Source organism: Fulmarus glacialis, unplaced genomic scaffold, assembly GCF_000690835.1.
Source record: "Fulmarus glacialis isolate BGI_N327 unplaced genomic scaffold, ASM69083v1 scaffold4255, whole genome shotgun sequence".
Lineage (NCBI taxonomy): Eukaryota > Metazoa > Chordata > Aves > Procellariiformes > Procellariidae > Fulmarus > Fulmarus glacialis.
In genome coordinates, this window is record NW_009213499.1 from 67,224 (window position 1) to 81,480 (window position 14,257).

Here is a 14,257-nt window from a genome sequence, read left to right on the forward strand (position 1 = left end):
AGAGCAGTTGGACAGTGTTCACCGAGATTTTCTCTTTATGCTTTTCTCGTGGATTTTTACAAAGTGTAAAAGGTTAAGAATAAGAAGACCGACATCCTAAATACTGTTTCAGAGGCAGCAATAGGCTAAATCCCCAATGTATTCCTAGAATAGCTGCCATGTTCCAAGAAGAGCTTCTCCAGAATGTCTGAAGATTGTATGCCTCTAGCTCTGCGCTAAAGTCAAGATTTTCTCTTTATGCTTTTCTCGTGGATTTTTACAAAGTGTAAAAGGTTAAGAATAAGAAGACCGACATCCTAAATACTGTTTCAGAGGCAGCAATAGGCTAAATCCCCAATGTATTCCTAGAATAGCTGCCATGTTCCAAGAAGAGCTTCTCCAGAATGTCTGAAGATTGTATGCCTCTAGCTCTGCGCTAAAGTCACCTCACAATCACTAAAATAAAGCACATTCCCTACCCAGCCAATAATGCATGATTTATACTTTCATAAATGCATTTCTCTATCAATTTATAGTGTTTTAATGTATTTCTATTAGTAAAAAAGACACATGCAAAGTGAATGCTACATATCTCATTTTCAGTCACATGCCCTTCCCACGGCTTTTGGAAGGAAGATTTGGCCCTCTTTAGGATATAATTTTAAAACAACGCATTTGAAGTATGGTATTTAAAAAATAATTTTTAATCATATATCCCCACTTTATTATATATTAACGAGTAAATCGGTCTGTTCAAAACATATTCCAGAATCAAAAGGACAGATTTAATTACCAAACTGTCCCCCTCATTCTCACTAGAAATATGGGAATAAGTGATCACAACAGAAGTGGTGAGTTCCACTGTAATACCAGAAATTTATACCAGAGGTCACACATTTAGTACAGCATTTAAAGCTGGTTTTGTGCACACCTATTTTACCCACAAATGCTGTAATACACAGTTTTGATGCAATTTCCTATGACAAGCAATATTTTTACTTAACCTGCTAAGGAATAATCACCTATATTTTTATGAGAGATATTTTCAATGGAAGTATACATTATGAAAATTACTTTAGAATTTCTGACTTTTCTTCTTGCAGTAAATTAAAACTATATTGAAAACCCTTTTAGTATTAAAAAGCTTCTAGTGACAAAATAATCTTTATTGGCAAAGGGAACTGTAATGTACGTACCAAACGATAGTAAGATGATTTAATGATTAAAAAAATAGGACTTTTCTTTATTTCTGAAGCAAATTGGAACAAAAGTTAAATGGAATTCAATATGAACAACTATAGGAACAATATCTATCTGCAAAGAAATGTAAGTGTACCTAAATAGGCCAGATAAAAGCTTTAATCCCAGTGTTTTTAGTAAGCCATGCAAAGGCAAACGAGTTATAAAATTGACAGTAAATGTTTTTTAATGCAATCTTTTGAGTGCAATGATTTTAAGCATAGTTTTCTTTGATAGGAATTTTGTATTTTCTGTTCAATAAATAATATGCTGCACTACTGATATAGTACCTCAGACTAACTCTAGACTGCAATAATAATAGTAATAATAATACCAGTGTCGATGAGCTTAGGAGCTGAAAACAGATGTTTTTATTTATGAGACAACATATGGATTTTATTAATATCACATGTGTTTTTGTATAAGAAAGGACACTATTTGATCATCATTCATTAATGCTTTGCCAACAATGTATTTGTCTTAAGCACAAATTTATGTAAAGTTACCTTTTTTTTGGTGTATATTGCAGAAACACCACTGGACTGTGAGGTTTCACAATGGTCTTCCTGGGGTCTCTGCAGAGGTCTTTGCAGAAAAACAGGGACCAAGATCAGAACTCGTTTTGTACTTCTTCAGCCTGCCAATAATGGAATGCCTTGTCCAAATCTGGATGAAGAAACAGGATGTGAACCAGAGAATTGTGTCTGAAATAAAGAAAAGATAATAATTCAGATAATTTAAAAGTAGGATAAGTTTAACTAAATCTAAACTACATGTCAGTCAATGTTCCTTATAATTCGGGTATGCTGCACTATTTTGCTGAAAAGGTATATTAGACTGGTTTTGAAAGTTGTTGTTTAATATCAAGATTTTGGGGGGTTAAATTCCTAAGGTTTAGTATGACAACAGTACTTGATCATTTACAGACCAAAAAACCCCAAATAAATCCTTGCTATAAATAACACTGTAAGTTCTTGGAGTACCCTCTAGTGGCAGAAAAGAAGACATTTGGAAAGATTATACTTCACACATGTAAAAATCTTTCAGTCACAAAATCTAAACTAACAACACTCTTAAATACTGTAATTTGTTGATCTACACCTATTTATACCTAGAAATTAATTTTTTCTCTAAATTATGTTTTTATAATTTATTGGCATTTTTGTCATCTTTCTAAACATGTTTAACATGCATTTCTTCAGAAACTACTTAGATAAATCAGAGTGATCAGATGTTTGCAGTGTGGTTAAGACAATAACTGAGTAAACTTGTCTTGAGACTTATGAATACATGAAAATGTCTTTCTTTTTCTTTTTTTCTCAAAAGTGAGAAGAATATCTGTCATGAGGACACTCGGCCAACAAAATTACTAGAAAAAATCAGAAGTGTGAATACTAGTAGAAAACCTCTAAACTTAATTAAAAGTGTTAGCTGAGATTTAAAAACTGACTGATTGTTGGTGTGTGTCCCTCATGAGACAACTATCTCAAAGTTAACACTGTTGACCATAACATAAATTATATCATCTTTATATATGCAGTAAATGTGTCCATGTACCTTTAAATGTGTTTTCTGCTATTTGTGTCATCGTAACATTTTTACAGAGAAAACCTGCCAATTTTTTAATATTATCTAAAATTAAGGTATACACAGATAAACCAAAACACAATATGTCAGAAACTGTTCCTGACTGCAAGTTTTAATGCTCACATAACCGTTATAAAACAAATGTAACATATGGCTTATAAAGACTTGTGGCTACCAACTAGGAAAAGGATTTGGAATAGCACTGTTCAATAGAATATGTTTACAGTCAGCCCACAAAACTTTTACAGCACACTGCAATTTTACAAATATACAGCACAGATATTGCACAGGAGACGCTGATTTGAGTAGATTCTTTTTGGAATATGCCAAATATCAGAAAATTTATTATGTACTTAAAGGAGCACACTGTATTCTCTGCAGGGTTGAAACACTTAAAATGTTCTCTATATTTTTTTCCAGGAAATAAATCTTGCAAAGATCCAAAGAAATGTGAAACTTTATCAGGCTAGACTAAGTTGGTCCTGCAAATGCTGATAAATGCACAGTTGTTAGAGCTAAGTATAGGAATTTCTACATCTTGCATTCTTCAGATTCCCACTGTTGGCTGTTTTTCAAAATTGTTTCACTTACTCTTTTTATAATACCTATTCTTTTTTCAGGTTCCCATGTTTCCATTCTATAATGGAAATAGTGTTATTACAGTATCATTTTTATATTTTGTGTTTAGTTAATTTCTCCACCTTTTCAATCTTTTGTTTCTTCTTTTTATATTAATTTTTACTCATTCTATATTTTCTTTTCTGTTAAACTTATTTACTACATAGTTATACAATTATCACCATCTTAGAAAACTAAACATATATTGAAATATATATTTAAATAGTCTCTGAGTTCAGGAACTAATTTCAAATTGATTGATCAACTGGTGATAGACTAAACTCAATAAAGGTCTTGGGCAGAAATCAGATGCAAGTCAAAATTATGACTTAGGGAAAACAAACCCACAAACCACAAGGTATCCTTGGAGGAACCTTCCTGGAAGTTCTCTAGAGTTTTGCTTCTTCACATGTCCAGAACAACTAAAGGGCTAGGTCCAGTAGAAGAGTATCTGTATCTGTAATTGTATATATGACCTGAATCTAGCATTTCAGTCCTAAGAGATATTTGATAGTGGAGCAGTCCCAGTGTTTACTCAAACTCCTGAAGCCAAAAGTTTCCCAAAGGACGCTGAAGGAGAAGGGATGAGAGGGGGACATGAGTAGAAAGGGAAGTGAATATGTAGAAGGCCAACATATTTCAGGAAACTCCAGTTATTGATAAATAATTTTTCTATTTCAGAGTGTCTACATACATGAATATTCACTGCGGGTTCATTCAAGCAGAACTTTCCTATCCGGTCAGTTACCTGGATATGTTTTTTTTTTGAAAGCAGTGACTTCAGGAGACCTTGGTAAATATGGCATCCTTTAAGGATGCCCTTGTGGCAGTATAATGTTTGGTTATAAATATAGTTCCAGGCATTCACTTTGCAAACACCAGGGATGGAGACATTTCTCGGCAAGACTGTGGACACAGTGAGTTTTAGTGAAGCACATTCTAAGGATGGAGCACATTTCTCATATCTTTATTAAACTGATTAGTGAAGTACGTGATTCCTGTGTGGATAGGGCCTTTGTAGCTTTTACTTTCAGCACAGTCTGGGATTTGTCTTAAAATTTGGGACAGCAAAGAAATACAGAGAAGCTCTTCCTTCCTTTTCCCTTACATCCAGTGTTACAGATGGCTGGCAGCCAAGATGCTGTGGTCCTAAATACACGAGATTTAGGGAACAAAACAGGTAAATAAATTTCTGGGTTAAACTAATCTCAGAAAACACTTTGGAAGGAAACCTGAAATGGATTTGTAAAGAAGATTTTTTTAGCAAGAATGTTTTGTAGGAAGAATCAACTTTGATGCCTTGACAGATATTCTTGCAGAATGGAAGGCACAGTTAAAGGTAAGTGTAGCAGCAAAAAAAGTCACCGTAGACTTGAATTGTGGTTCTACAAAAATAACGAACACCAAATTAAATTCCTATAGTGGAATAGGGTACCTCATTACTGAGAACAACTTGTCCAGTACCTTAAGGAATTTAAGAACAATTAGCTGTGAACACATGAAAGCTCTTCCTATTATCTCCTAGTAGGTAGGAATGCCAGCTGAAGCTGTGCATATATTTATGCTTTTCTATGGGCTGTGCTTCTCTGCAGACAGCCAATACAGCACCTCTGTGGTTCATGACTAAGAAACATGGGCTGTGCTTCTCTGCAGACATCCAAAACAGCACCTCTGTGGTTCATGACTAAGAAAAAAACACTGTACTTCTATAGATAAGTCAGGAGACAGGAAGGACTGACATGATCTATGAACTGAACTGAACTGAACTGAACTGAAAAGCTCTCCCTGGTACCATAGCATAAATGTTGGTTATGTGAGCCTTAGGTGGACTAAAGGAGAGGGTAGACATTTCATTCTACCAAATACTTCAAATACTGTGTGTGTGAAACAAACTTACTAACTGCAGTTTGAGGGCCTGTTCCATTTTGCTAAGTAAATATGCCTTCCCACAACTGAGGAGAAGCTGTATCAGAGGGCCAGCTCTATATTAGATGTGTACTGTATAAGTGGGCCAACTCTAGCTGACCAAATCTTGACCACCGAACCTGCTAGGAAGTGTTGCAGACAACTGTCAAAATGGCACAGGGTCTGCTGTTAAAGATCATTTTGGGGAGGGACAGTCTTGGATTCATTGAAAAATAGCTCTAATATCCTAGCCACACTGCCTAAATTAAGCACGGTCACGGAAACTAATGTGTGAACTTCTAGAATGGGAGGGAAAGCATATGCCAGCCTTTCTAATCACTGAATGAGTACTGTCCCCATCAGGTCATAACTGGAGTGCGAGCAAAAGATCTGAGAGTACTTGATGGTATTGAAGGCAAAAAAGTCCATTTCATTATATTCCCAGTCCCAGGTAACTGAAGTACATTGGGAATATCTGATCTGTCATGAATGATCCAACATAATAAAGTAACTCAGACTATTCCATGACAATATTTAACGTGCTCAGAAAATAAATGTAACACTTGATACAGCAATTCTGAAGTCAGCCGAATCCTGTTTAATGGGATGTAATATGCAGAAGTTATGTCCATGGTCATTTACAGGTACTGCGAATGCCTGAGACAAAAGAGCTCTCAAGATGCTGCATGACAACCTGATCACCTGGAGGTTGACTTATTTTTGTTTCTTTGAAGTCCAGCAGCCCTACTATGTTAGCATTTGCTAGCCAAACGTACAGAAGTAATGTGTCTGTCCCAACTGGTCTGTGCAGAGTGAAGGATAAAGTGGCGTCCCCTTGTACTTCTTCTGTTCTACCATTAGAACACAGAATTTTGGAAACCTCAAGTAGTCAATGAAAAGCTAAAAGGATGATTGCTTAAGTAGCTCACAATCTGCAGACAAACCTATACTTCTTGCAGGTATAGTATGGCATGAGAATTTATGCAGGCGCATGTCAGTCAAGATCTCCCTGTGGTGGAGGGGTAAGAGTCCAATTCTATGATGAGATTCTGTATAATTTAAAATTATTTCTGACAGATAAATGCTAAAGTAGTAACGGAGTACTAATATCACCCTTGAGACTCCTAAGGATTCAATGGCCATGAGATGCAATTTGTATCCCTCTATCCTTAACCATATGGAGTCAAAGAAAAAGAAGTAATGTTTAAAGTATCAAGGCTCCTCATCTTTGATGATCTCTTTATCACTATAGGTATTTTGCTGGAGGTGAACTAATACTTGTGCCAGAACTTCTGTGAAGATACTTCATGCTGTGGAATGGACTGAACTTACGATGGTTGTGAGCCTGTGTCAGTGTTAGACAAAGACATTTTTTATTGAGACGACTTTATATATAGCAAGTGCAGTGAAGGGCAGTAAACCAGCAGAAGTGAAATAATCCAGTAAGAGTTACCATCCTGAAATCTTAGGTATTTAGGTTACAGATATTGAGGATGAGTTGCTGTCCATGCTTCTTTCTTGATACTAGGAAAAGATACGTTCTTGTGTTATGATGGAGCCAATTCTACAGCTACCAGCGCTAGCAGAATGCATCTCCTGCTAAAGCAGATTCTCAGAAGGGCTGCTCAGAAATGGATAGGAAGACCAATGTAGTTTTATTTACTAATAAATATGTGTCACCAAATAACAGTAAATGCAAATGGGACATTCTATGAGGAAATTAAAAGATGAATTCAGAGGAGTTGTTGAACAGTAAGGGAAAAGGTCTAGTCATGAGCCTTCGTTGTGTGCATAGTGTTGAGGATGTAACTTACGCAGTTGAGCATTTGACAGCTATATAAAAACAAAACATTAAAATAAAATCCAACTCCCACCTTTTCAAGAAAAATAGATGCTGGTAAAATTCTAGCAAGGAGATGGCGGTTTCCCTGTCTACGGCACTGTGTACCACCTATATAACATGTGTGTGTGCAGGAGAGGTAGCTTATATCCCATACCCTGAAGTCAAGATGACAGAACTCTGAGGTGATGAACTAAGAGGTTCGCCAAAGACACATTAAAGGACATGACTGAACAATTTCATCTGCAAATGCCAAGTGCTACTGAGGAACATGGCAGGGTTGGAGAGAGTCAGTGATCAAACTCCAGAGTCTTACAACAGGAGTGTAGTGAGATTCTGAAGGGGAAAATGAGCTCAAAGGTGGTTCCTCCCTACTGGAAATGATGCCACAGGTGGGTCCTCCCTGCTGGAAAATGACCACATATCCTCTCACATTGAGGCCAACCTTTCAGAGACAGTGATCTTAGTTTATAGGACAAGGAACACTTGAGTGGTAACTGAGTTCATCATCAGGCATATAGATTGTTTGGTCTATATTAGTACAAAGGGTAGCAATGGAAACCTCTATCATGATTTAATTTACACTGCAACTTTCTTTAGAGAATTTATTAGGCAGTATTTAAGAGAAAGACATTCTTATGTAAAAAATCTTATTCAGAAAGTGTTAATTTTACTTTTTTCCCCTGCTGTATCATATTCATTAGTGTTTCAGAGTCTTTTATTGTTCAAGTTCTTTTAACTTTCTTCTTCGTATTTCTTTCAGCCCTTTTATGCAGTCCCCATGGGTTTTGTACAGGTGTATACACATGTCCAATAATTTAGGTTGGAAATTACAAGATTTCTTAATAAAAGAGGAGTGAAGCTCTGGAATAACCACCCAGAATAAATGCGAAATATAAGTTAACAAGTTCATTTAAGTTGAAAATTGAGCAGTTTATGGAAAGAGATAGCCAATGTGGCTGCTTACAATAATCTAGGGAACTGATCTCAAGTACCTGAGAGGTGCTTTCCAGTTTCATGTTCTTCTATGTGTACAAAATAAAATTTTAATCTAGATGCTGGGAAAGAAGAAAGATTTTACAAGTTATCTTTTTAATGTTATCTCATTTTGCAGAACATACTGTAGTTATTTATAAATGTGTAACCACCAGCTGCCTTTTCTCACAGTTTTTTTCTCCCTCAAAAACACTGATAAGCAGCAAACAAGGAACGACCACAGGACTGCATACATTTGTAAATAGTTATCTTCAAAAGCAGTACAACTGGGATACATAAAAACCATGAAAAGCCGATTAATAGGATTTCTTATGAACTTTTGGATTTCTTTTTCACTTGCTTTATATTTTCACAGTGGAGAAAGAGAAGAAAAATGTATAATCGAAGATGTTCCCAGTGACACGTTGGTAATTGGTAGGTACCCGTCAATGCTATACAATGATCTAACCTATGCAATAATAAAGATAGCTTTAATGTAACAGGAAAATCTGTGATTGATAAATAGCATAAAACCATGGTGCTAAGTAAGAAGGCACACTGAAAATAACTCCCTGCAGCAGGGGTTAGTCATAATGTCCTCACACATTGTGTGTATCCATCACATAAAGAAGCGCAGGTTTCCAGAGTGCTTAACTGACTAGACAAAGAAAAATACTGTCTTCTAATTCTACAGCAATGGAATTGCTGCTTCAATGTGTGCTTCTACACATTCTGACTGATTTACTCATTCATACCAGAATTTCTGTAACACGGTTTTCCCCATATGAATGATAGAGTTAGTTTTTTGATTAACACTGGTCTGGAAAGAAGCAATTCAAGATGTACTAAAGTTCCATTTCATCTGGGATATCACAAGCACATTAAAATTGTCTACAAGACTGTAAATGTAAGATTGAAAGAGGATAGTAAAAAAGAATATATAATCATCTTTTTTATAAATAATGTGATAAATATGAAAGACAATCCTAAAAATGTAATTTGAATACAGCACACTTATGCTTTTGGAGGTCTCAGCATGCCTTCTGTATGCTAATCTTGCCAGAGCACTAGGAGTAATCAGAAAGTATTACTTGTTAATCAACCATTTGTGTAGTATTCTAGAACATTTTCTAGTGTAATAAAAATCTATTGTATTTCACACTGTTATAAAGTGCCCCCTGAGCAATTTTAATCATAAGCACATGAAATATATTGTTTTATTTTTAATCATTTATCTTTATATTTTTGCTAAAAAAGCAATGAAGATGTTTAATATTAAGTTATGCTTTATTTAACAGATTTTTATCTATCTTTTTATTCAGGGAATTACAAAGTACAACGCTGGGATATACATAAACAAGACTTTCTTGAATCTGCTCCTGGTTTGGGAATGTTTGTGACTGTCACAACTCCTTCTGCTGAGGTACATAAGCTTTACGAATCTTCCTGTAGGATTTATGAGTTGACTTTTGGCACTGACAGGCAGCACTATCTAAAAATAATAGACACTTTTGGGGAAAAAGTAAATCTACAGTCTACCAGCTAGTTCAGTATTTTGATGTTGAAAGGTATAAGCACCTTGTGATTTCTATCAAAGTAAATAGAAATGACAATGTTTAATAATGATGTGTGTGGACAATTTTTGCATTACTACCAGATTTGGGAAACTGTGTCATTAAGAATAGTAAGTGACAACTGAGAAAACAGGTTAGATTTTTAAAAAGTGAAAATTCCCTAATGAAGTAAAATGGTACACAATGTACTTGAGCAGCAGAAAGGAAGGCTGATGATAAACTAAACTGCAAAAGTCAAGATTAGCATGAGGCTGCATATAGCCGTCATGCATAGCAACTGCCTGCATTGCCATGAGGTTCTGAGCTTTTTCAGCAACGGGCAATTTATTTCTGTGCCTAGACAGGTCTTAGTTTTCAAACTTTAAATGCTTTAGAGAGCATCGGCTTTTATACATTGCAGAAATCTATAGCATTTCAATGTTCATTGTGAGCTAAAATTGTTTATTTTTCTCTAAATCTATTCAGAAATTCTGATAAATTTAATGATGTCAGGAGGTTAATTGATTACTTTTTACATCCAGTTCACAGTACTGTTTTTTGTTTTATTGATATTTATAATGTACATACCCAACATATATAATATCTAAATTACAGGTACTATTGTCAAAACTGTATGGGCCACAAGGAACATTTTCTTTTACGTCCTATCTATCTGGGGAGCATGTTATCTGTTTACAGTCTAACTCCACAAGATTTGTGGCTTTTGCAGGAAGTAAACTGGTAGGTGTATTTCTTAAATATTCTTTGTTGTAATAGTATCAATTATTTACAAACTGCAGAGATTACAAACCAGATTAGAAGTTGGTCTAACTTCTAGCACATAATTCAACATTTCCTAGTGATTAAAGAAGACAAACCTAGAATTATGAAGATGAAGAGATAAAAAGACTCTGTTCTGATATTTAAGAAGTCAAGATTAAAGAAGCAAGACTAATAACTATAGAGTGATTTAATGTTTGTACAGTGTTTTGAATGTGAAAGATTCTGATCAATAAGAACAACTATTTGGTTGAAAAAGACAGTTATGTAAGATTGATTAACACAAACACTTGTCATAAAGGTATGCCATGTCTTCAATAACTTAGATTGAATTCCTACAGAAAATGTAACATTTTAATTTTGGAAAGATATTAAAATTAAGAATATATTAGCATACTTGATACAGTCTACTACCAACAAAGTTGGTCTTAATGCAGATTTTGAAAAAAAAAAAAAGAAGCCATCAGAGGTGATAGCATGGCTCTAATCCATTTCAGCAAACAATTTCATAAACACTGTTTTGAAAATTTTATCTATATGCCTCTTTTCAAAAGATAGTTGAACAGGTGAGAATTACTCTCTAGAGGTGCTTTTTTTTTTCAGTTGACTGCAAAAGAGTTAGATAATCACATGTAGATTAGATATAAACATCTCGTAAGTGTGTGAAGTGAGGTGGGCCAAATTTCATCCTACATGTATGCCTTGGGAACCGAGAAGAGTTAACAGTACTGAAGTGGGACTTTTACACTGGAATAAGTAGGTGTTCTTATGGACTGATTTATGGAAATTATTGGAAATTTAATCATACACATTGCAAAAGCACTTAGGTTCTAATAATAAAAAAAAACGTGGAGCTCATCAACTAGAGGGGGTAAGGGGGATAAAGCATTGGTTGGTCATAGTTAACTACATACCATGAATGTGATTCTGAGGATATACCAGGAGATTTTTATTTGGTATAGATGGAGCTGTATTAATATCATTTTACATGATGCTTGCACCATGTACAGTTCTGGTCATCCTATTTAAAAGAAGTGAACAGGTTCAAGGAAGGGGAACATTATTAGCACAAATATTAAATAGGGTGGTTTGTTTAGCTTAAGAACACAGAAGAAAAAAGGAAAATATTGCTTTTCATAATTATATCTGCAGGAATAAAAATCACAGAAGGAAAAACATTCTTTAGCTAAGTTAAATCTTTAAGTGGTCTTCTGTAAGAACCAGATGCAGTGGTTGTTACCTGCACTGCTTCAAACCAAAGTTAAATAAATTAATGGACAAAGGCTACCATAAGGTTGTGAGATGGATTTCTGGATATTCTGTTAGCTAACTCTAAGAGAGCTGAAAGAAGATGTGCTCTTCATTTGTGATTGATGTCTGAGTAGACCAAACTTCTATCGTGGTAATAACAAACTCTAGGATTTCAGCAGATTATCTGTTTGGCTAAAACTTTTTTATTTTCTCTTAGGTATAAATTGGCTTCTAGGAGAACTTTCTCCTACGAGTTTTAGTAAAGTTTTTCATTCATGCCATGATAAGTTGCATAATATTGCAAGTTCCATTCTTCTCTCTTCTTTTTATGGGTCTATTGCTTGGCAGGTTTGGGGCATTTTTGCTATAGCTCATACAATAGCTTATAGGGTATTGGGAGGTATTTCATACTGGATAAACTGCGTGCAGAGAAAGAAAAAAGATACCTTATGGATGATTCTGTTTTAATACCTATGATAAACTGCAAATAATGATTCATCTGGTCTCCTTCTAGTCTTATATTCCTAACTGTTAGTGGAGGAAACCTAGAAGTGCATCCATAAAAAGCTTCCTGCAGTACTACTGAAGAATGTAATTTCCGCAATATTAGGATGGAATGTGAAATACAATGACCAGTCCTAATGGTGCTCACTTTTTAAATTGGTTTGGACAAAGAACAGAATGGTGGTTGAATCAATACTTGCATAAAATAATGCCCTAACATTAGTGAAGATTGTAAATTTGTATAAATTAAGAAACACTTTAAATATCCCACCTGACTCTAATTTTAGGAAGGATTTCTATAAGCAATTAAAACAATTTTCCTGTAATGAGCTTAAAGGGAAATTATCCATTGTTTCTTTTTTTCTAAGGAACTTTGAAAACACAGAAGACACGGTAATGAGAATATTTTTTCTGTTCACAGCGTATCCATTTGGACATTAGAGTTGGAGAACATTTTTTGGATGAATCTGTTGTTCAAGCTAAAGACAAAGTGAATGAAGTTAACTTTAGACTAGAACATCTAATTGAGGAAATTAATCACATATCCAAAGAACAAAACTATGAAAGAGTATGTATGTTCCCTAATGGAAATGTTAAAAATATTGTCCATAGCCTTACTGATTTATAAAGTCTTATGAGGTTTATTATTTAATTACAGTGTTATTTTTAACTAACTCATAAAAATCTATTGGTATTTAACCAAAATAGCCTACATTACTTTGCAAAATATTTTTAAGCTGTAACATAAAAACTAATTAATCACTGTGAACTCATGCTTATAGCAACAGGTGTTATTTTAAATCAGGAATTTCCAAATATAGTTTTCTTGGTCAGAGTCAGTAACAGCAGCCGAGCAGGTGGCAGGTACCATTGCTGGTGATGTTGCTAGTTGTTGTTTCCATGCTGGTCTGTGTGCATAAACTTTATTGGAGTGGGTAAGGAAACAACTGGGTGTATATTTATATATCTCCATGCAGTTAGAAATAAAGCCCTCCTTCAAACAAGTGTACACCCGTTGTCTTCACTTTTCTATACCTATGCAGGTAGTCAGACTGTGTTTGAAATATATCAACTAGTTACCTAAAAAAAGAAATTTGGCTGCAAAAAGGTTCTTGACTGCAATATGAAAGTGACTGTAAACCTAAAAAGGCTTAAGCCTGTACTAATGGAACATATTTAGCACAATATATATTTTGTGAACAAGGGAAAGCTCTGTTTGCCTTTCTGCTTTAGGATACAGCGTGTCTGCTTCTCAGTTTTGATTTGTAAAGATATCCACCTTATGGATAAGAGCAAACTTTCATTTTTATCAACGTGAGAAAAGTGTTTGTTCACTACCATGCAGAAGAGGGATGCCTGTCTAGTTGCCCAGATAGCAGCATGAAATATACAGATGCCAGGTAATAATTATATTTTTCCTTTTTTCTTCAGGAGCGTGAAGAAAAATTTCGGAAGACAAGTGAAGAAACCAACAGCAATATTTTGTGGTGGGCTATTGTACAAACACTAATCCTCATCTCCATTGGAATTTGGCAAATCAAATCTCTCAGAGATTTCTTTATATCTAAGAAGCTTGTTTAAGTCTTATAAAGTAAATGCACAGATTTGAAAATTGCACACCATGTAACACCTAACATCCAAAGAAACCCTGTATCTATGCGAAAATTGGTTGTATATAACTCTCAAGCTTCTCTCATCTTCTACTCTGGTTCTTACTCTAACTCTGGTTTCTCCATCTATATCACAGCCTCTGGCATTCTCTTACATTTTACTCCTTGAATCCCATCTTTTATCCGCTTCTTTTCCTCTGCAGATGTAAAGCTAGATCTAGAAGAAGGGCTCAATGACTAAGGAAACATTTAAGTTCAACTCAGATTTGTTACATCTAAAATAGAAATCTAAAAAAAGTTTCCTAATTTTTCAAAGTTCTCTACTGTCATGGTTTAACCCTGGCTGGCAACTAAGCACCAGACAGCCGCTCACTCACTCCCCCTGCTCCCCCGGTGGGATGGGGGAAGAGAATCAG

General features: G+C 35.0%; 2 protein-coding genes across 2 annotated transcripts in view; both read left to right on the forward strand.

Annotated features, from left to right (window-relative positions):
• Positions 1–2,744, forward strand: part of SPON2 (spondin 2, extracellular matrix protein) — a 6,868-nt gene extending 4,124 nt beyond the window's left edge. Inside the window, exon 6 of the mRNA XM_009578202.1 lies at positions 1,748–2,744. Coding sequence (XP_009576497.1) covers positions 1,748–1,926 — 179 coding nt within the window. The 3' untranslated portion in view covers positions 1,927–2,744. The remainder of the gene's footprint in view (positions 1–1,747) is intronic.
• A 5,681-nt stretch (positions 2,745–8,425) lies between these two features.
• LOC104077090 (transmembrane emp24 domain-containing protein 11-like) lies at positions 8,426–13,823 on the forward strand. The gene is made up of 5 exons (XM_009578203.1): positions 8,426–8,578; positions 9,466–9,566; positions 10,312–10,437; positions 12,653–12,799; positions 13,663–13,823. The coding sequence occupies exons 1-5, from the start codon at positions 8,449–8,451 to the stop codon at positions 13,810–13,812; spliced, it is 654 nt and encodes a 217-aa protein (XP_009576498.1). The 5' UTR covers positions 8,426–8,448; the 3' UTR covers positions 13,813–13,823.
• Positions 13,824–14,257: the final 434 nt, after the last annotated feature.

Coding starts and splice junctions, on each gene's coding strand:
- LOC104077090 (XM_009578203.1), top strand. CDS start 8,449: ATGAAAAGCCGATTAATAGGATTTCTTATGAACTTTTGGATTTCTTTT. Junction 8,579..9,465: donor CAGTGACACGTTGGTAATTG/GTAGGTACCCGT, acceptor CTTTTTATTCAG/GGAATTACAAAGTACAACGC. Junction 12,800..13,662: donor AAGAACAAAACTATGAAAGA/GTATGTATGTTC, acceptor TTTTTTCTTCAG/GAGCGTGAAGAAAAATTTCG.